The sequence below is a fragment of the Neltuma alba genome, unplaced genomic scaffold, assembly GCF_004799145.2.
Source record: "Neltuma alba isolate B1F8T4 unplaced genomic scaffold, ASM479914v2 tig00011288_pilon, whole genome shotgun sequence".
Taxonomy (NCBI): Eukaryota; Viridiplantae; Streptophyta; class Magnoliopsida; order Fabales; family Fabaceae; genus Neltuma; species Neltuma alba.
The window spans coordinates 1-21,184 of NW_021635997.1; the positions used below are offsets into that span (position 1 = coordinate 1).

At 34.4% G+C, this 21,184-nt stretch overlaps 4 protein-coding genes and 1 pseudogene across 5 annotated transcripts; 3 read left to right on the forward strand and 2 right to left on the reverse strand.

The window, feature by feature from the left end:
* Nucleotides 1–400: 400 nt before the first annotated feature.
* Nucleotides 401–1,442, reverse strand: LOC114711293 (probable glucan endo-1,3-beta-glucosidase BG4; annotated as a pseudogene).
* A 2,465-nt stretch (nucleotides 1,443–3,907) lies between these two features.
* Nucleotides 3,908–4,663, reverse strand: LOC114711294 (auxin-binding protein ABP19b-like). Its single transcript, XM_028895668.1, has 2 exons — nucleotides 4,204–4,663; nucleotides 3,908–4,080 (listed from the first exon to the last, which is right to left on the reverse strand). Exons 1-2 carry the CDS (start codon nucleotides 4,661–4,663, stop codon nucleotides 3,908–3,910), a joined length of 633 nt encoding a protein of 210 aa, XP_028751501.1.
* A 5,229-nt stretch (nucleotides 4,664–9,892) lies between these two features.
* On the forward strand, nucleotides 9,893–10,974 carry LOC114711295 (auxin-binding protein ABP19a-like). Of its 2 annotated transcripts, XM_028895670.1 has the most exons (2): nucleotides 9,893–10,442; nucleotides 10,577–10,974. In XM_028895670.1, the coding sequence occupies exons 1-2, from the start codon at nucleotides 9,986–9,988 to the stop codon at nucleotides 10,705–10,707; spliced, it is 588 nt and encodes a 195-aa protein (XP_028751503.1). In that variant the 5' UTR covers nucleotides 9,893–9,985; the 3' UTR covers nucleotides 10,708–10,974. The 2 variants fall into 2 exon arrangements, with proteins under 2 accessions (XP_028751503.1, XP_028751502.1); XM_028895669.1 differs by having other exon boundaries at nucleotides 9,897–10,974.
* Nucleotides 10,975–12,109: 1,135 nt separating this feature from the next.
* On the forward strand, nucleotides 12,110–13,132 carry LOC114711296 (auxin-binding protein ABP19a-like). The gene has a single exon (XM_028895671.1). It carries the CDS (start codon nucleotides 12,150–12,152, stop codon nucleotides 12,777–12,779), a length of 630 nt encoding a protein of 209 aa, XP_028751504.1. The 5' UTR covers nucleotides 12,110–12,149; the 3' UTR covers nucleotides 12,780–13,132.
* Nucleotides 13,133–14,142: 1,010 nt separating this feature from the next.
* LOC114711289 (THO complex subunit 6-like) lies at nucleotides 14,143–20,193 on the forward strand. The gene is made up of 13 exons (XM_028895663.1): nucleotides 14,143–14,380; nucleotides 14,514–14,545; nucleotides 14,638–14,733; nucleotides 15,267–15,343; nucleotides 15,939–15,984; nucleotides 17,060–17,120; nucleotides 17,218–17,271; nucleotides 17,390–17,470; nucleotides 18,035–18,074; nucleotides 18,208–18,320; nucleotides 18,867–18,977; nucleotides 19,662–19,778; nucleotides 19,877–20,193. Exons 1-13 carry the CDS (start codon nucleotides 14,186–14,188, stop codon nucleotides 19,964–19,966), a joined length of 1,113 nt encoding a protein of 370 aa, XP_028751496.1. The 5' UTR covers nucleotides 14,143–14,185; the 3' UTR covers nucleotides 19,967–20,193.
* Nucleotides 20,194–21,184: the final 991 nt, after the last annotated feature.

The window sequence follows — 21,184 nt, forward strand, 5'->3', positions numbered from 1 at the left end:
ATTAAATTATTGAAAGAAAGAGAAGTGGAGGGAGAGAGAGTGTGAATTGGAGACAATAAATATGGGTAAAATAAAAATCACACAAAAAAGTAGAGACAACTTTTAAGTGTCTCTTATATATAGGAACATGCTATAAGCATCAAATGTCTCTTATAATAGGAACGGAGGAGTAATATTTAAATCTGATAAAATTAATGATTAAATACGCACCATTGAAATTAAAATATGACCTGAAACCTGATAAATGTTTCGTGAAGTTATAATATTTTTTGGGTCCCTAAAATCATCATAATCTAATGTTTTGAACGTTATCGTCGGCGTCGTCATCAGTATATATATGGCTCTAGATACTTATATTTTTATTCATATATAAATTACACTCATAAGCATCATGCTTGCTTCAGCAAGCACTTTTGAATGAATTTAAAGAGGAAAACTGGATAAACAGGTTAGGTTGCTTAGTAGTTGGCAAGAAGAGCCCAAAGTTTTGCTCCACACCAGCAGGCTTTTGATTCTCATTGAACATTGCAAAAATGAAACCTGGAATCACAGCGTCAGGTTTTCTTGGTGTTCCATTCTTTGTAGTGATTCGCTTCGCGAAGTTCTTATTATAAGTCGAAGCCAACGTTGGACTGGTAAAATTAGCCATTTCCAGCAGAAGGCCAACCAGTTTCAGACACCACCAGGCCCACATTATTCACTCCCACTTTCTCCATTGCCCAGAAAAATGCATCAATCATGGCGTCAAGCATATTCTGATATCCTAAAGGTCCGTCCTGAACCACAACGCCTGGAGCTGTGAACTGAGCATAGTCCAAGCGTACATTTACAGGATCAGAAGCATATGCGAAATAGGGATACAGATTGATGAGAAGAGGATTTTGAGTGTATGCGAGGAATCCCAGAATCTTTATCATGACTTCTCTGGAATTGTCTGCGAAGACAGATGCTGAAGGAGGATATGAATTTCCAAAAACTGAGGTAGCCACGCAGGTTGTCACAGAAATGTTGTCTAACTTCCGACCATCGAGTACGGCTTGGAAGTTCTGCATAACGGGAAGTATGAAGTTGGCTAATTCCCCTGGAACCAGCTCGTTTCCGACGACGATGAACTCGAAGGCGACGTCGTTGAGGAAGGGTTCGATGTTGGCGGCGAACCAGCCTTTGACGGCGTCCATATTGGTAGACATGAGCTGCAGATCCTGGTTTCGCACGCCAAGGGCGACACCAATTTTGCTGTTTCTAAGGGCGTTAAGAACATTAACGTCAGGGTCGAATAATCTCATCTTGGTGATGCCGTTTTGCTGGAACATTTGAACAACCTCGGCCGGAGGTGGCAGGTTGTCTCCTAGTCTTCCATAGTTAACGCCTATAGGAGCGACTGCTTCTGCTGTTGCTGCTAATGCACACAGGGCTATGGCGATTTGAACAAGTCTCATCATTTCTGCCCAAAAACCCTGAAAAAAAGAAAAGGAAAACAGGAAACAGTCTTGTAAGTCTGCCAAAGTAGTGTCTGGTATATAAAGTATAAGGACATAGCACAGAACATCATTTTTATATAGTGCTCGATTTATATGTAAAGTATGATAATTAAATAAAGATGTGGCAAAATAATTATCTATTGAAGTTTTTGTTTTGACTCTCAGAACAGGAATAGAATAGAGTGTTGACCATTTTAAGAGTTGATAACTGAACTCTTGAAGTATTTGTCTAATAAGAGACAAGAGTTCTTACTAGCTATGTCGCGCTCGTGAGACAGTAACATTAAATAAAATAGGACACACACACACACACACATATTAAGCTATACTAGATTTTGACTTCTGCAAACAAAGGAGGGGGAAATAAGATAGTACCTTAATCTTTTCTTTCTTAGTCAGATTAAGCTACAATATTTGGTAGAAGATCGAGGGAATAAGTCACAGTGAAGAGAGATGGAGGGATATATCCCTATTTATATCCTCAATGCATGGCTCAACTTATCAAAGAGATAATGTTTTACTATTTTCTCACATTCATGAATCCAATTAATATATTTATTTAAGTAAAAAACTATTCGTTCACATAACTACCGAGAATATTTCTACTTTTTCCGATCTTAAATATAGGAGCTAATATGTAAAGAATACTAGAAAACAACCATATCTAACTAATGGTGACTATAATCCTCTTATTCTTAGCTCCATGTAGATTATGTTTATCTTGAAACCTTTGACTATGTTCTTATCTTATTATTATGAAGATTACACATCAAATCTATAGTCGTATATATAGTCATCACATGAAGTCTATCATCAATCTAATGCATTTTCCCCACTTGCTCAAATGATTACATACAAAATTAGCAAACCGTTTTAGATTCATAGAAACTATGGCCTGTATTTCATATTTTCACTTATCATATCTGCATGAGGTTTATCCATAGCCATAAGCTGGTCTCTACTTGGTCGGAGTCAACTCATGCTGTTTTATATATCCATTATATATACCAAAAATATTAAAAAGACAAAAAATTAATTAGGGTTATTTATCTAGATACATGGCTTTGACCAATCAACTATATCTAATTAATGGTGACTATAATTATCTTGTGACTGGTCATATTTTGCAACATTTTAAAATGCAGAAAATGTGTTTATCTTTTAACCTTCAATATAAACTATATGTGTGTGTGTGTGTGTGTGTGTGTTCTTCACATGGTTATGAAGGTCGCATTAAGTCTGTCAACATACCTTTAATTATTATATGTGAGCACAAAAATTAAACCACTTTAATTTAAAGCCATCATAAAAAACAATTTTTGGATGCGCTCCGTGGGACATATTCCAGTAGTGTTAATAGGGGGAATAGCAGATCGTAAGGCCCGATACAATTTGAGACTAATTGGTACGGATGCAAGGGACTCAATTCCTACGAAACTCCGAATTAAGGAAGATGCAATGGAACGTATAAATGGGGTCTGGACAGAGATTGAGCACTGTCGTCCCAGTAATATAATTGTTTAAAGGAAGACAATTATTTTGAGCCTGCAATTAATTAACACCATAATGGGATGGAAGAAAATTGATGTTTCACAGCGATTGTGAGGTGGCCATTATTAGCATGTTAACTATATCGTCAGACTCAGACCGGACTATAGCTAGATGGAAAATCGGTCATATGTTCGATCTGGTTTATTTTAGTTGTGTTGCTTTAGTGTTATATATTTGATGATTTATTGGTGTCTGCCATCAATTGTGGAAGCTTACGCCAATTTGATTATTGGACAATTAATCCGGTGCATTTAATGATCTTAGTGTTTTGTAATAAATAATGGATATGTGATTGAGTATAAATTTAATACGTATGATAATGATATATGAACAAATATTGTCCAAAATAATTTTAATTTTATATACATTTTTTTTAAAATTATATTAATTTAATTAAAATTGGTTTGACCACGGTGTGACTATTGAACTTTGAAAGATGGTCAGTTTAATTTCTGCTGAACAATGGAAATAATTAACTAAACATAAAATGTTCATCGATGCAAGTGCATTTTTACTTACATTAATATAATTGGTCTTTTTCTCTCAATTTTACTATTAATTGCGTTATTGCTTAAGGGAAACTATGATTGTTGGAGTAAGCAATTTTAAGTTTTAAGGGCAAATTATTTTTTTAAACACTTTTACATGAATTTAAATTAATAAAAATTGTTTTGTTATGCTTACAAAAAAATTAATTCACTCGATAAGTAACCAAATTTTTTTTTCTTACTCGAATCAATTTTTCTCCTTTAATTGCATTCCCAAATATGTTTTGAGGAAATTATTATTACAACGACAACACATTATAATTATTTTTTTTAAAAAAAAAGACATCTCTTTTTGCTTTGCTGTTTCAACAACAATTTTCTCATATTTTATCCGGAGCCTTTGAAAACACCCTTAAGTCTCTTCACTTCTTCAAGATTAATCAAAGTGGTGGATGCTATCACTGGACTGGCCAAATTGCTTTGGAACAGTGCGAGATCCAAAACTTGGACTGGAGGGCTTGAACTGCTAAACCCTACAATTGCTGTTCCTGAAGTGTCACCTGAAAATTAAACGAAATCATGATCATAATTAACACTAAAATATTTAAGCATTAATACGAATATATCAAGGAAGATGTGATAATGGCATAAAAATAACTCTGTGTTAATTACTAATTACGCACCTTCGTTAAAGGCAAAGTGCAGTAAACCAGGAGGAACAACGAAAACATCTCCTTTGACGAGAGATTTTTGATACACAGTGTTGTCTGATGAAATGAATCCAAATCTCACTTTCCCTTCCAAAAGAAAAGTGATTTCTGAAACCCCAGGATGTGAATGGATGGGAACTGCAGAACCTTTCTCAAAATCTGCACGAGCCATGGCGAATCCAAGAGTATTCAGTCCAGGAAGCTGAGCATCGAACACAGGTTTGAACCCAAACTTGAACATATTTGTGCTGTTGGCTGGAACATGTAAGCCAGAGAAAACAAAGTCATCCACAGTGACTTTCTTGGGATCTTTGCATGAGAATCCATTGGGACCAATCGGACCTGCTTTATCTGCAACACAGAAATCTAATGCAGAAGCTTGGAAAGAGGGGGAAGAAATGAGGAACAGGACGAAGGAAACGAGAGCAATCATGTTTGTTTGCTTGATATCTGTATTGAAGAGTGATTCTAAAAGTGTTTGGTTAGCTTGCATATATAATACGTAGAGGCGTTGAAATTTGTTAACCATTGATTGCTTGATCTTTATTGTGAGATGATATGGCCTAATGAATGATACAGATTCATAATTAAATACACTTTGAGGCCAAAAGAAGTTGATTATGCATTGAATGGATCAGACCTTCTAATTTAATTAATATTAATAGGCTCTACATATACACACACCATGCTCTTTTATGTCTCATGTTCTTTAAAAAAAAAAAAAATATGTAAATAAAATTAATGTGCCATTAAAACATTTTCCTTGGACAATAATTGATAAAGGAAATCTGGAATGAAAATGGTTCTGTGACAAGAATTCAGGTGTTAGAAAGAATATACATTTACTTTGATGATAGTTTCTAGACTTTTATTAATTTTGTTATATATTTTAAAAATTACAATTAATTCTTTATACTCTTTTCAATTTTATCATTACGGTTTTACTTTTTTTCCGTTTAAAGGATCTAAATTATAGTGACTTAATCATCTTGACATTTTTAGGCCAAAGAAAAGAATCATCTTGACATTTAATTTCAACATTAATTCATGATATTTTTCGCCATAGTATCTTTGAGGATCTCTGGCTATATAAAACAGTGGAAGGAAGCTGAAAAGGCAATAAATCAAGGGACCGAAACAATAAAGCACTAACGGTTATTTATCTTTAATTTTGGTCAGTTTGGGCCATTATCAAATTAGGTTTACTCAATTAATCAGGGCATGATACTTTATTTTAGTTGAACCTAGGGTATCCACTGCCAATAGTGACTAATCTCTTCATACCGTAAACTTTTTGAAGGAGTTTTAGTGTTTGTCACAAAACCTTTTCCATACACACTATCATGGGTTGAATCCTAACTAGATGCTTAATTGAAATCAATCATCAACATCAATATATAAAATTACAAGTTAAAAATAATACTGTCTCCTCGTGAGCTATATATATGTACACACACATATACATATGTTGACTTTCTATTGGTTTTTTTTTTTCAAATTTCAATAAACATTTCATTGGATCTTTTATATTGCTTCCTTTCTTTAAAATTTCATTTTTTTTCTGCATATTTTAAGTGAGTTTGAATGTTAGAAAAATCAATTTTAAAAAAATTTAAGTTATTATTTATCTTGTGCATTATGAGGAAAGAAATTCTAGTTTGAATACACACACACACACATATAAATATACATTGAGAACAATCACTTTTTTCAAAAGGGATCCATCATCATAAATGAGAAATTGTCATTGAATAACTTTAAAAGTAGGTCAATATCTTGTGAAAGAGAAAAACGGATCTTGCAGATCAACATTTGACGAATGAATAAAAATCAGAATTATTTTTTTCCCCAATAGATTGTCAAAACACTTTATAGTTTTATATGAATAGAAATGGATTTAGTATTGATGGATGAAATCTAAAATTTTCATTAAACTTCGCAAGTGAGAAAATATCACATATTCACCGCGACAATACTCTAACTTGACTTGATTTACACACACACACACACACACACACAGATAAAGCTTTCTTAATAGCATAATGTATTCAGCTTCTAATTAAAAATAATAATAAATGACCAAAAAATACTAATAATTAGGAGGATTCCCCGTTTCCAAGCAAAAAGAAATGAATCAATCATCATAAAGGAAATTAATCCTACGTAAACTTGAAATAGAGGAACAATACTTCGGTGACCCGATATTATTTGTCAGCCAATATTAGTTGTTTTTGAATTTGAAAATTTAACATCAATATATATAAGAAGTCATTTTCATGTTTTCAATTGTTAATTTTGACAAAAATTATAAATACCATCATCCTTAATAATTGAATCATGAATTCCACTTGATTTCAATTATTGGCTCACACTCAAAAGGTCATTCGTTAATTTTTCTTTGAATATGAATTGTTAAAACTTAAAACCTCATTTATGTAACACACGGTACTATTAAAGCGCAAAAAAAAAAAAAAAAAAAAACCCCCACAATGTCATATATTTGTTAAAATGATGGATGGCTTTCGCTGGCATAGCTTAAATTACCAAGTCATCATTAATATAATTTGACATGATTACCAAGTCATCCTTCATGAATTAATTTCTAGTGAATGAAAAGAAACTAAATCCATGAATATTGTCATAACTAAGTCCAAAAAATTGTTTCCAAGAGAAAAACAAACATGATTATGCAGATTTAATTTTATGTGAATTGATGAATGAATTGAATTCTCTTCGATCGTCTTTGTCATCAATTCCTTGGCTCTACAGACTACAACATAATTGTTATTGCCTATAAGACCGGCTCTGTTAGGGTTGAAAGCTCTCAGCATATAGGATGGAATGGACATATATATAGAACTTCTAATTTTTCTTTTCCTTCCAAAGTGCAGAATCAGTGTTTCGTCGGCACCAGATGATGCTCCAAAAATCTTCATCTCAGTTTGGACATAATGTAGTTTTATAAATACAATATTCATAGCATTATGTATTCTTATTATTGCACTTCTGAACTCAGGGCCTTGTAATGTGAAATTTGATGCCACGCAAAGGATGCGAGATGACCCTATATGTGGAGGATTCTAGAATAATCTAGAGGCATATTTCAAGAGGATTACTATATGATTACTGTTTACATATTTCTTCTGGCTTCTATAAATGACGACTGCTACCAGCAGTACCAGGACAACTCAAAAGTACAAATAAATTGGGGCTAACACAAACTTCCGTACTTTAAATTTATCTTTATTTTGATTTTGGTCTTTCAAGTTTTAAACTATAAGTTTTGATTCCTTAAGTTTTTTTTTATTTAAAACATTAGTTTCTATTATCTAATAATGACTTGGATCATTTTACTTTTTGAGAGACCAAAACATATGGTTTGAAATTTGAGAACTAAAACCAAAATGAGACATATTGACCCAATAAATTATTTCAAAGAATATTTGTAACTAATAATAGTTACTTCAATTTCTCATAATCAGCAGAGCCCACACTGAGAGTGCTGTTTATCACCAAGATGAGCAGTATTGAACACTAGCCAAGTTTACATCCTACTTTTAGTTGTGTGTGTGTATAAAACTGATATCTTGTGAATGATTTCAAACAAGGCTCTTCTAATCCTTTATGTCAAATCTATTTAACTAATTTGATTAGATTGAAAAAATTAGTTAATTATAAGAAATATGACATGTTTTTTTTAAATATTATAATTATCTTTTTTTAATATCCTTCATTTCTCTCCTACTTGATTATAGTTGAGGGAAGATTAATATGGATAATTTAAAAAAATTCATAATATGAAAATAGATCTTACACTTAAAATCAAAATTAACTTGATAATATTAGGTCCTCTGAACTCAATGTTTGAATCACGGATATTCATGTGCTTTCACACTCTTAATCTTCGATAATTGTCTCCACTTGTATCTCATAATAAAATGTTATGTTATTTTCTAGCTACTTGCTTCTGAAAGAAGAATCACATCCTTGCAAAACTTATCAATCTGATGGAAATGAAATATAAGGTGGGAAATGAATCTAGCAAAAAGAAACACCCCATAGACTTGACCCATCTCTCGTACGTAATATGCTGGCCGGCCGCTCAATGCATCTCAATCACAATCTGCACCTTTTTCTTCAAACATCAATTTTAAGTTCAATAATATCTAAAAGCTGACAGATTTCGCAACCGACAACCCATATCTCTTCGTCACGACCACATGACAATGATGGTGACTTCATTGAGACCCTTTCTTCACGCTGCTATGGAAATGACTGGTTTCTGCTGGTTTTGCTGAACAAAACCTTATCCTTTGATGGATGTGAGCATTCAGTAGAATTTCTGTGCACCAATTTCAAAGAGAAAGGCTCGGAGAGATTTTCATGTTGAAGGGACAGCAAAAAGCTGGCATTTTTCTACCTTCAGTGAAAACCTAAGTTCCCTGAAAGACAGGGAATTGAGATAATCACAAGTATGTATGTCCTTGGATTATGTGTCTGACTTGCAGAGGGTCCTTCTTCTAGCTGTCTCAAAACGTCTTCTTATGCCTTCATCACATTCTCTTGTCTTGTGCACTTGTGGACCACCTGTTTTACCTTTCCTACCCTTCTTGAGTTTTGTATGGAATTTACATATATGATTTTGATTCCTGTAACAGCACAAAGGATGAGACACTAGCTACAAAAACAATGTAGGCTTTTCCATTTCATTGTTACTCCGGAATGTTATGGTTATATACTATCCCTTTGATTTTTGTGAGTATTAATCCTCCATTCACCTTCAAGAATGACGCTAGACAAGGGTTGAAATGTTATATTTCTATTAGTTATACAATAGGACAGACATTTAAGGAACTGCGCATGTGTAGTCCATAGGGCAGTGGAATAAAAACTACCAAGGAAACTTGCAAATAAACGTGAGAGATCAGTGCATCGGTGCATCAAAGAGTGGAAGTATATTTATGATAAAATAATTAGTCAGCTTTTTTATTGCCCACATTCCATAGTTTTAAAAATATTTGCTTCTATTTCTATTTATTTATCATTAATATATATGGCTAGCTTGAATAATTTCCCATCTGATGCGACTTATAAGGATAACAAGGGTTGGACTGAAATGCATCCTTGTTAGCAGAAGCGTTACGTCAGTTACACAAAAACCATAATTAATTAGAAGCGTCCATGTTTTGATTTAATCAGTTTAATTTGGTCAATTCTTAAAGTTGAGTTCAGAAAGCACAAACTCAAAGAAAGTAAACTTTATGTAATTTCAAGAAATTATATTGACAGGTAGAGGAGCAATGATGAGCATCAGACGCAAATACTTCATTTTCATATATGATTATGTAACACAACCTACACTGTTCTATCTTCTCATTTCCAATTCTCTACTTGTATACTAAATCTGCACTACTAAGTTTTGCATTCCCAATCAAAGAGTGTTCGACACTTGAAGCAAAACATCTTTGGCAGTAGAACATACTGGAGCAGATTCCTGCCATTGTGATTCAGAGCAAAAAGAGGCTTCTCGTTGGTGTTGTGTAGAAAACTTCCAAACTTGACATTCGCGTGAATAACGTACAGCTCAAATTCTGTCGTTTCCCATTCAGACATAAGAAAAATCTTATCTGTCATAGTAACTCAATAATAATGGTAAAAGAATACACATTTACATGCCCCTCCCTTCTTATATTTCATCTCCCAAACTCTTTACCAGATAACCGCCAAAGAAAAGAAATTCAGCAGACTAGTGAAAATGATTCTCCCCATCATCTTCATCTTTTGCCTCCTCTCCTCCACCTCCCAAGCTTCTGTTCTAGATTTTTGTGTTGCAGATTATGCAGGTCCCAACAGTCCTGCAGGATATTCTTGCAAGAAGCCTTCAAAGGTGACTGTCAATGACTTTGTGTTCCATGGACTAGGCGTTGCAGGTAACACCTCAAACATTATAAAAGCTGCAGTGACACCCGCTTTTGATGCTCAATTTCCAGGCCTCAATGGCCTTGGAATTTCCTTGGGTCGTTTGGACATAGAAAAAGGTGGGGTTATACCACTTCACACCCATCCTGGAGCCTCAGAAGCACTTGTTGTACTTCAAGGTTCAATCACTGCTGGTTTTGTCTCATCTGATAACACTGTATACCTCAAAACTCTCAAGACGGGAGACACTATGGTGTTTCCACAAGGTTTACTTCATTTCCAGATCAATGCTGGTGGGACGTCGGCCCAGGCTCTTGTGACCTTCAGTAGTGCAAATCCAGGCCTCCAGATCCTTGATTTCGCGTTGTTCAAGAGTGATTTGCCTACCCCATTGATTGCACTCACCACTTTCCTTGATGTCGCTCAGGTGAAGAAGCTCAAGGGTGTTCTTGGAGGCAAAAATTAGAAGTACTGAGAGATTGTTGTCCTTGTAAAGAGATTGGCCTCAAAGAGTGTCTCTTATGTTTGATTCATTTCACACCTTGGTTTTCGTTTTAAGTTGGTCGTGTTTGTATTAATGGGATTCTTGTTGAGCAGTGTGTTGGTACCAAGGTTAAGAAATAGTAGTAGTCTGACATTGTTTTTGTTTATTGTTTCTAGTTGTCGAGTATTTGTATGAGTCAGGTGATTTCTAACTTCAGAAAATTGTGCCGCAAGAGATGAACAAAATGTATGGTCTTTATGTTAATGTGTCTGAAATGGGACGTTATCTTCTCTATCTTTAACTCATTTTCAATCAATGTATGCTCAAATGTTGTGAGAGTATGAACTCTCGGCTTTATGAATGAATTTTATGTTTTAAGATGACTTAATCCGCAACATGAACAGATTAAAACTAATGTTCAACCCACCATCAGCCTCAATAAAAAGGAACAAGCCATTATTAGAAGTTTCAAAATTAAATGAAATCTTGCGTTTCAAATCTATAGTTTAAAGGGCACAATTCTTGTGGGTTAAATATTTCCCTCATCCGAAACTTATGACGAACATATTAAACTACAATTTAAAAGACACATTAATAGAAATAATCTCATTTTGCATTGTCTAAGGATCACTTTTTAATTTATCCGTAAGAAAATGTCATACCATTCTATGACTGAAAAATGAAAAACCTTTAGAAGAAATTGATGAAGACAGATTGAGGGCAGATTCAACTTCAGACCATCTTACAGTCTTACCAGTATACATTGTTTCTGTATGTTTCCTAGTTTTGCACGATTATAGATACTTCAATGACCGTCAAGTTAATGCTAAAGTGAAAACTGAGAAATTCCAATGGCCAAAAGTTACCACAGTAAGCTGTGGCTGCAGGACACTTTTGAAGGAAAAAATAGGATCTGGATTGACTTCAACTGTTTTAATTTTAATTTGATTCGCGATCTCTTCACAGCCTGCCAATTGTCTTCTTTTATTCTGAAAATACCCCAATTTTAACTCTCACCTATGGCAAAAAGTTCTTGATATGGGAACGAATGAAGAGAAGGATATCAGATAAACATGTATAAACCGCATCATTCTGAACTTTATATATTGCTATTAGAAAATTTAAAGACATGCTTTAAACGGAAGGATTAAATGGAATTCAATTGACTACACATGTACAGTAGTGCAATCAATTATTTATTGCAGACAAATTAAAGGAGGTCCAACTGTTGGCAGTAGAACATAGCGGAGAAGATTCCTATCCCAATGATTTCAAAGAAAAAGAGGCCTCTTCTTGTTGTCAGAGGATACTTCCAAAGTTGACATTCACGGGCTTCCCAATGCAAAATCTGTCGTTTCCATGCGTGCCTATATCAGAAAAATCTCACCCATACCACAGTAACTCAAAAAGCAATGGTTAAAGAAATTCACTCGCAGTCCCTTCTTATATAGTATCATCCAACCCTTTATCACATACAGAAAAATAGGGGAAAGAAACATATCCAGCTAAAATAAAGATGATTCTCCCCATTATCTTCGTCTTTTGCCTCCTCTCCTCCTCCTCTCAAGCTTCTGTGCTAGACTTTTGTGTTGCAGATTATGCTGCTCCCAACAATCCTTCTGGGTATTCTTGCAAGAAGCCCTCAAAAGTCACTGTGGATGACTTTGTATTCCATGGCCTTGGCGTTCCAGGTAACACCTCAAACATTATAAAAGCTGCAGTGACACCGGCTTTTGATGCTCAATTTCCAGGCCTCAATGGCCTTGGAATTTCCTTGGGTCGTTTGGACATAGAAAAAGGTGGGGTTATACCACTTCACACCCATCCCGGAGCCTCAGAAGCACTTTATGTTGTGGAAGGTTCAATTTGTGCAGGCTTCATTGCTTCTGATAACACAGTGTTCCTCAGAAATCTCAACAAGGGTGATGCTATGGTGTTTCCACAAGGCTTGCTTCACTTCCAGATCGACGCTGGCGACTCTAAGGCCCTGGCTATCGTGACATTCAGTAGTGCAAATCCTGGGCTGCAAATTCTTGATTTCGCATTGTTCAAGAGTGATTTCCCCACTCCATTGATAACAGCAACCACTTTCCTTGATGCTGCGCAGGTGAAGAAGCTCAAGGGTGTTCTCGGAGGCAAAAATTAAGAGTATGGTCATTGTGAGAGACAGGTCTCAAGATTGTCTCTTTTAATTTGTTCGATTCATAATTCGTGCCTTGGTTTTCATCTCTAGGTTAATCAGGCGTGCAAGCAAACGATTCTTCTTAACAAGTGGTAGTAGGTTAAGTGGTGAAAGTTTTCTAGTAGTGAACTATCTATTTGTCCTTGTACCCAAGAGAAAGATCAAGAGTCTTTCTTTTGTTAGATTCTCTTTCCCTCCTCACTTTGGTTTTCATTTCAGATTAATCAGCCTTGTAAGCACTGTATTCTACTTCGTCAAACTTGTCAAGTTAACGTTGTTGAGTAATAAAAAATGTAGCCTAATGCCTTTTGTTCCCACTCTGGGCTTTTAGCCCAAAATAAAAGGGAGTGAGAGAAGGGGGACGAGACCACAGACTACAGAGTATAAGATCACTGTGCATGGGCATGAATTACCTACTCATGTTATGTTTTTCAAAATAAACGCATGCACACAAATATAGCTCAAATTTAAAATCTCATTCAAATATAGTAAGTGGCAGGTGATGTTGCCACCACGCAATTAGCCATTGAATTAACACCTACTCATATTATGTTAATATAGACATAATTTTATTAATTCATCATGTAATTTTATCATTTTCAGTTAATATTAATTACTCTTTCAATTCTATTTATAAAAAAAAATAATCGAATTGTGCAGGAAAAAATTTGTTAAATTTAATTAAAAATAATATATCAGTAAACATAATGGTTAAAAATTAGAACACACACTAAATTAGCCGGCTATTGGTTCAATCACTTTTGTAAAAAGCCAACGCATAACTAAACCAATAATAATTGAACTAATATACTTTTAATTTCATAACATAATATTCAAATCTAAATAAATTAATGTTCATCCTTAAACCATAATTACACATCAAACTCAAAAATAGTTAATTAATTAACAATCCAGTGTCATACTAGAGAAAATGACAAAAAAAAAAAGGAAATCATTAAATCACAGATCAGGTTGGTAACGAATCTTTATTTGGTGTTAGTAATACTGTATTTGTAAATAATAACAAATTTTTATTAATATTTCTTATTTAGCATTTACTAGTTTTTAATTTTTTTTTGGTCATTTTCCCCGAAAACTATTGCTTGCGTTTGTGTGTGTGTGTTTATATATAGAGATATACAGGTGTGTGTAATGAGCATCCAACTTCCAATTATTTTTCGCTCATTACTGAATTCTGAATTCAGCTGGTAAAAAAAATCTGTATTAAAAAAAATGCGCGTTCAGGACCTCGAATAAATTATTGTGACCAAATTATTAATTGTTTCCATTTTAGCATGAGCGTTAATTATTGCAGGAGCACCAGTTTACTGAAAACGCTGGAGTTCCTTCACTAAGCCTGAGCTGCAGCAATGCCCGGAGACGCCACCCACTGGGACGAAAATGCCTACAGGGAAAGCATATTGAAGGAGAGGGAGATTGAAACCGGAACTGTCTTTAGAACCGCTTGGGCTCCCACACGAAACCCTAACCCGGATGTCCTCGTTGTTGCGTCCAGTGACGGATCCATTGCCTCCTATTCTATCCCTTCTTGCATTTCCAATCTCGTCAGTCTTGCTCTCTTTTACTCTGTTATCTATTCATTTTGTTTTTTTTTTGTTTTTTTTTAATTCTTGTTTTTTAGGAAAAAAATTGCGGAAGTCGGGTCTCTCATTTTCACTTTCTTTTAATATGTTGCAGCCGTTTGGTTTTACCAACATAAAGACACAAAAGTAAGTATAAATCCCTATAGTTGCTTATGACACATTAAGAGTTTGGTTCTTATTGGTGAAGTTTGTTTTCGCGTATGATGCAATTGGCCTAGATTGTTTGCTGAACCAACTTGCTTCTTTCAAGGGCACGATGGACCTGCTTATGATGTCGAGTTTTACGGGGATGATGAAGATTCTCTGTTATTGAGGTTTGAATTCATTCCATGGCTCTCTTACACTCCTTAATAACTTTCCACCTCCATACGATACACCTTATGATGTCAAGTTTAGAAGCAGGTCATTTATGAATGTACTTATTTTTCTTTGATTGTGCTCATGTAGAAAAAGAAAAGCTTATTCTCCTATACAATGAGAAACATTTCCTGTTTTGTTGGTGGTTCAGCATATGACTTTATCTTAGAATTAAGAAATGCTGGGTGGTGGCTTGTGAATTGAAGATCTAGTGCTCTAACTCATCTCCTCGCATTATTTAAAAGAGGCAAAAGAAAAAAAAATCCTGAGGATTTTTAAAATTAAAGAAATAAGTGTGTGTGTGTGTGTGTTATTTGTGTACAACTCTGTGTCTCAATTTTCTCATTATTGAAGAAAGCAAATTGATATTAATGTGTATTAGTGAACTTGTAACTCATGTATGTTGAAATGCTTGTATGTGCTTTCATGGACTGTGATATGAGATTGTTTACCATTTGGCATACCCCGTGACAGTGGCTTTGTCATGCAGTTGTGGCGATGATGGTCGGATTCGGGGATGGAGATGGAAGGAGCTTGCTGGATCAAAGGATTCATCATCTTTGCTTGGTAATAAATCTTATTGTTGCAGTTAAACTTTGAATTAGCCTGACCAGTTGATTATACAGTTATTGTTTCTTTTTCTTTACCCTTTATACTTTTGTTTGTTGGCATCTGTTCAGTAAAGAATTTAAAAATTGTGAAACTAGGAGCCATAAAGTTGTTCACGTGGTCTATTCACTTACATGTTTTTCTATAAGCTTGAAACAAAATAAGTAACACAGGAGACTATGGAAATAAATTCAAGCCAAACTGATTGGTGGTTAAGAATTACATGCCCTGAGGTTAGGCTTGCACATGTCTTTGTTAAGGGACAGAGTTCAGCGTGTGAATTTACCTCAAAATGATTGATTGTGGATTCTTATTTTGACATTCATGAAGCTAGACGCGATATGTTCATTTACTCTGCAACATTTGATGCTAGTCTTGTCTCTTTCTCCAGCATCTTCATTGGTCTTTTTTTTTTTTTTTTAATCTCACAGTGGGTATCAGATTTGATAGGTCAATTTTATTTTCTTCTTCTATGTCACCATCCTTTTGCCCAATTTTCTTTTATAATGGAGCTTCCTTAATGTCCTACACATGCCATCCCACATTTTTGCAGGAAGTGACATCAAGCCTTTACTTGACCTAGTGAATCCTCAGCACAAGTGAGTTAGCAGAACATGTATGCTTAAACCATATGATTTGTAACTAGACATGTTTTCCCCTGCATTATTTAGACTTCGAGAAATAAGTTGTATTGTTATGATTTGTGAATAGCATGGGTTGCTATGTAAAAATTATTTTATATGTTAGTGTGTTGTTGATTTATTTTGATTACATTGTTGTAGAAGTAGAGAAATCTCGTCCTCCTTAATTTGATTTTTTTTTTTTAAGTATATTAGTGATGAACCGAGTCTTCTTCCTGTAGTCACTTCACAGCTCTAATACCAGTCTAGCATTATTGTTCAATTCACTGTACCAAATATTTCTGAAAGTGATGCAGGTAACAGATATTGGGGAGGGAAGTGGAATGGGAATAGGATATACAAATGAGTTTTGAGTATGGGTACATATATTTGAAGGAATTGAAAGAACGCTGTGTTTTGGTATCTATTAGTAATTTGAGGTTATTCAGTAATTTACACACACGCTGGATTTTTAGCAATTTAAGGTGTCACCTTTGAAGCCTCATTTCTGCTCAAAATCTTAAGCTACTACGTGAAGGCATTTGAAAGTCAAACTTCTGGCCTCCTATTTAGAGGCTTTGATACCGTGTCAATGACCATCTAAATTCAAACACTTAAGCTATAAATTGAAGAACCGTGAACCATGAATAGCTTTTGTTATAGTTTCTAACATAGTGATCGCTATGTGTTTGGATTTCTCATGCATTAGTTGAGATTTGAATAGCGTTACCAAGTTTCTACTCTCCCTCCTTTCTTTACACTGCCCTGAATTTCTCTTATTTCCTTCTACTATTCTGATTTTTCCTATATAATTTCAATGTTGTTTTTGAATCATTTTCTCCGGACAAAAAGGAATCTTTGTTTGCAATTAGGCGTGCTCAGATTATTCATGGTTTATCAAATAGTATTAAACTCAGTCAAATCTCTGTTCCTCTAGTTCTTGTTATCTCATTGACCAATTTTTTCTATATTCCCAGCGTCAATTCTGGATTGCTATGTTTCCCATCTTCGTTCTCTTCCAATACCAAATATCATTTTATTGTTGTCGTTTCAGAGGTCCTTGGGGTGCTCTTTCGCCTATTCCTGAGAATAATGCTATTGCTGTTGACACCAAGGTTTTATATTTGTTTTCCCCCTTTTTGAAAATATGTCAGAGTATTTTGTTTGTTCTTCAATTATTGAGTTAGTATCTATTTTCTTGTCTAATTTTAGGGAGGATCTGTTTTCTCTGCTTCTGGTGATTCTTGTGCATATTGTTGGGATGTGGTATGTATCTGTTTAAGGTGAATATTTAGTATATATTGACTAAAATTTGTTGTATTCTTTCCTGGGATATTTTGATTTTATATGTTGACATTAGAGTGATATGTGTTGATGTTTGTAGGCAACTGGTAAAGTGAAAACTGTTTTCAAGGGGCACTCGGACTACTTGCATTGTTTAGTTGCCCGAAACTCAGCCAGTCAGGTGCAGACATTTTTAACTTTTTACTTGACAGTGATAATTTCTTTTCATTAACTCTTTATATCAATTAATTTTGGGAGTGATATCGCTTGATTTTTTAAGAGTTCACCATGCTTCATTCTTTTCTGTTAATATATATAAATTAATAATGCGATAGAAATGGACTAACAGTTATAAGTACCATATAGAAGGCTATCAACGAGGAAATTAGGAAAGGAAGTAGTATAGGGTATAGACTATGAAACTGTTTTGTTGAAGTCCTTATAGATGGTTTGAGAAGTATTGTTTCTAGTCCGTACACTGATTAGGGGACGTCACTTAGTTGTAGAATCTGAAGTCTTATGTACTTCTGGTAGAAAATATATGACAGGTGTTTTGCAAACTCAAGCTAATAAAAAATATCCTTTCTTTTTTGCTAATAGGCTAATAGCTCATTTATCAAAAGATAATAACTACTTTGTTGGTATCTTATCTATTGTACTTGTAACATGAGAAATTTAATATATTTCACCAAAAGTTGTGGTCTCTAACATGTCTAACTGTGGGTTCCTTCTGAACAATCTTCAGATTATAACAGGTTCAGAGGATGGGACTGCACGAATCTGGGGTATTATTTATTTCGTTGTGTCAGTAATTGTAACAGAAAAGTAACATGATAAATCGATGTATACCAATTACATTTTGTGCGGCTTCCTTATAGTATCCTTTTATTTTTGTGGCTCATGTACTGTGTTCACTAGATTGCAAAAGTGGAAAGTGTATCAAAGTGATTGATCCTGCAAAAGATTTGAAGTCAAAAGGATTTGTTTCATGGATTAGTTCTGTCGCTTTAGATGCAAGTGAGAGCTGGTTGGTAAGAACGTATCTATTATTTTATAATTACCTTCATGCGCCTTCCCTCCCTTCCTTTATATATAGGGTAGACGTGTATGTATATGTATATTTTCTACGTGATGTTCTGGTAAGAGAAATGCGTTTGCTGACTTAGGACAATACGGTAGCTACCGCGAAGATGATTAAGAATTTTTTTGTCAACAATTTATTTTTGGAAACCAGAATAGTAGTGCACATAATAGCTTATTATTGGCTTCAACCATCAAATATTTATCCTTAAGACAAAAATAACAGTAATTTCTGATAATAAAACATTATTTCACTTTTTTAGTAGAAAAATAATTCTCTTTGCTAATAATTTCCTATTTCTTGAAGCGAATGTATCATATTAGTAATGATTACACTTCATAGGTGTCTTTTTTCTGTAGGCGTCAGGAAAATTAGTGCAATGCACACATACGTTGTAAAACGCAGTCTCCTGAATTTAAATATTAACATATCTTATGATAGTTTATCGATGTTAGGAGTATTTTGAGGGACTATTGTATATTGTCACCAATTACAGGCTTGTAGCTATGGTCGGAGTATATCGCTCTGGAATCTGCCTGCTTCAGAATGCATATCAAAGACTTCAACGGGTTCTTCTGTACAGGACATGTTATTTGACAACAATCAAGTGAGTAGATTATTGCTTTATCTCTTGAGGTGTTTTAAATACCGTCCCAATAATTTGGTTTTATGGGCTTACGTTGGAGACAAGATTTTTGAAGAGTTAATGTAGCATTTGGTCCCTGAAATATTCTCATTCCATAGATTAAACCCTTGAAAGATAATTACCTTTAAATCACTCCAAACCTTCTGAAAATTATATTTATTCACTTCTGCAGCGAGTTTGTTAATATAGTTGCTCTTGTGGATTAAATTTCTTTGGCATGGCGGACGTGAATAATCAGCAACACATCTAGATACTTGACAGTAGAAAAATAATGGCGTATTGACTTTGGGATAAAGGGATAAAAAACGGCAAGTTATGTTGTCTTCGTGTTGACATGGTTACTCGTATGAATAAACTTTCTTCACTTTGGAACATTGAAAGCTGACGTGAATGTTAACATGTCTAGCTGCTTGACAATACAAAGAATATCGTCTCCACTTGGACGACCCTGTTAACAGGTTAACAAAACTGATTATAGAATTGAATTTATATGCTTTCTTCAGAATGTTAGGACTGATGAATTTTTTTCCGAGGACTGAATAGCGGTTTACTTGGTTATGATATGGTATTGGAAAGCTTTCATTGTGTTGTATTTATACATATTATCCAATACTTAGTCTGTTAATGTTTGCATATCCATGTCAGATATTGGCAGTTGGTGCAGGTCATCTACTTAATCGATTTGACATGAATGGTGCGATCCTTTCGCAAATACAATGCGCGCCTCCATCATCTTTTTCTATCTCCTTACATCCATCAGGGGTATTGTCTTGATTTGAATTCTTCTTTTGTTATTAATACTTTTAGTTGATGTACATTCTTGATTCAATCTCGACTTGATTGGTGCATTTATGTCTCAGGTCATGGCAGTTGGAGGTTGTGGATGTCTTGTGGATGTTATCTCCCAATTTGGAAGTCACATGTGCACATTTCGCTGCCGAAGTCTTTAATCTGTGGTGCCTTTTATTTTGAAGAATATTTGTAGGCTGCGCTTGTTTCATTGAGTAGTGAAGTTAAGGAGATTTCCCATTACCCGTTTTCCTGGTGCATATCTTATGGAACGGAGAAATTTATGTTCACCGGAAAGTCATAACTAAATTACTCTTGCCTTAACTTGGTTGCAGTTAAATATTATAATCCACGGTGATTACTTTAAGCAATACCGTCTTCCCTTCAATTTGTGTCAATTTAGTTATAGCTTGTTTAGAATGGTTTATAAGTAGTTTTTCAATCATGATTTGTAGAATACAAGGTATATGAAGAGTTTATCTTGGTTTACACGAAACATGATTATAAGTATTTAAATTGGTCAATTCAAACCATCACTAAGGGCATGTTTGGATTAGTATTTGAAATTACTTATAAGTACGTTTTACGTAAGTTGAAATAAAATTCTTTTTATATATTTATTTTGTATTTTGTAAATTATAAGTTATTTATAAGTTATTCTAAATGGATTCTTAATAGGTTATTTATAAAGTGCTTGTGCTCAATAGGGCATAGGCAAGGGTACGAAGTAGCTCAAGTAACAATATACGGCTTTCACCTAAGGATGAAAATAAGTTAGGTCTCTATCAGGCGGTTTATAGTGTGGCCTAGTTAGAGCTGAACAAGCCTGTCAGGGTAGGCTAAGGCCTATTCAAAAGCATAAATGTGTAAAAAGGCCAGGCCTATTTTGTTAAGGCCTGGCCTGTTCAGGCAGTAAAATATATATAATTATTTTTGTATTATATATATTGTAATTATATTTTTTATTCTTATATTATAGTTTAAAAGTATAATTAGTTGCCTATTGTAATACCCTAAGATTTTGACACCCTCTTCATTCTAAAATATTCAGTGTCTTCTGTTGAAACCTAGCCGTCACCACTATCTTTCCTTGGCTTTCCATTTTTCTTCACGACCCAGACCGCGTTCCTCCATTCTTCCAGACTGTCTTTTTTCATTCTTCGCTCTTTCCTTTCTGTGATTTTCTTTTTAATAGATATTTCCTTACATGAATGTTTGTTTTTTTAATGATTGTTGGCAAGCAAAATTAATTCTGCACAACCGCAAACTTCCCCTCCTGAAAATGGTGATGAATGTGGAGACTTGACCTCCATTCAGACTTGCCCCGCAAACTTACATAGTTGCAATCCTTTTTTAAATGACTGTAGGCTATCGACGTC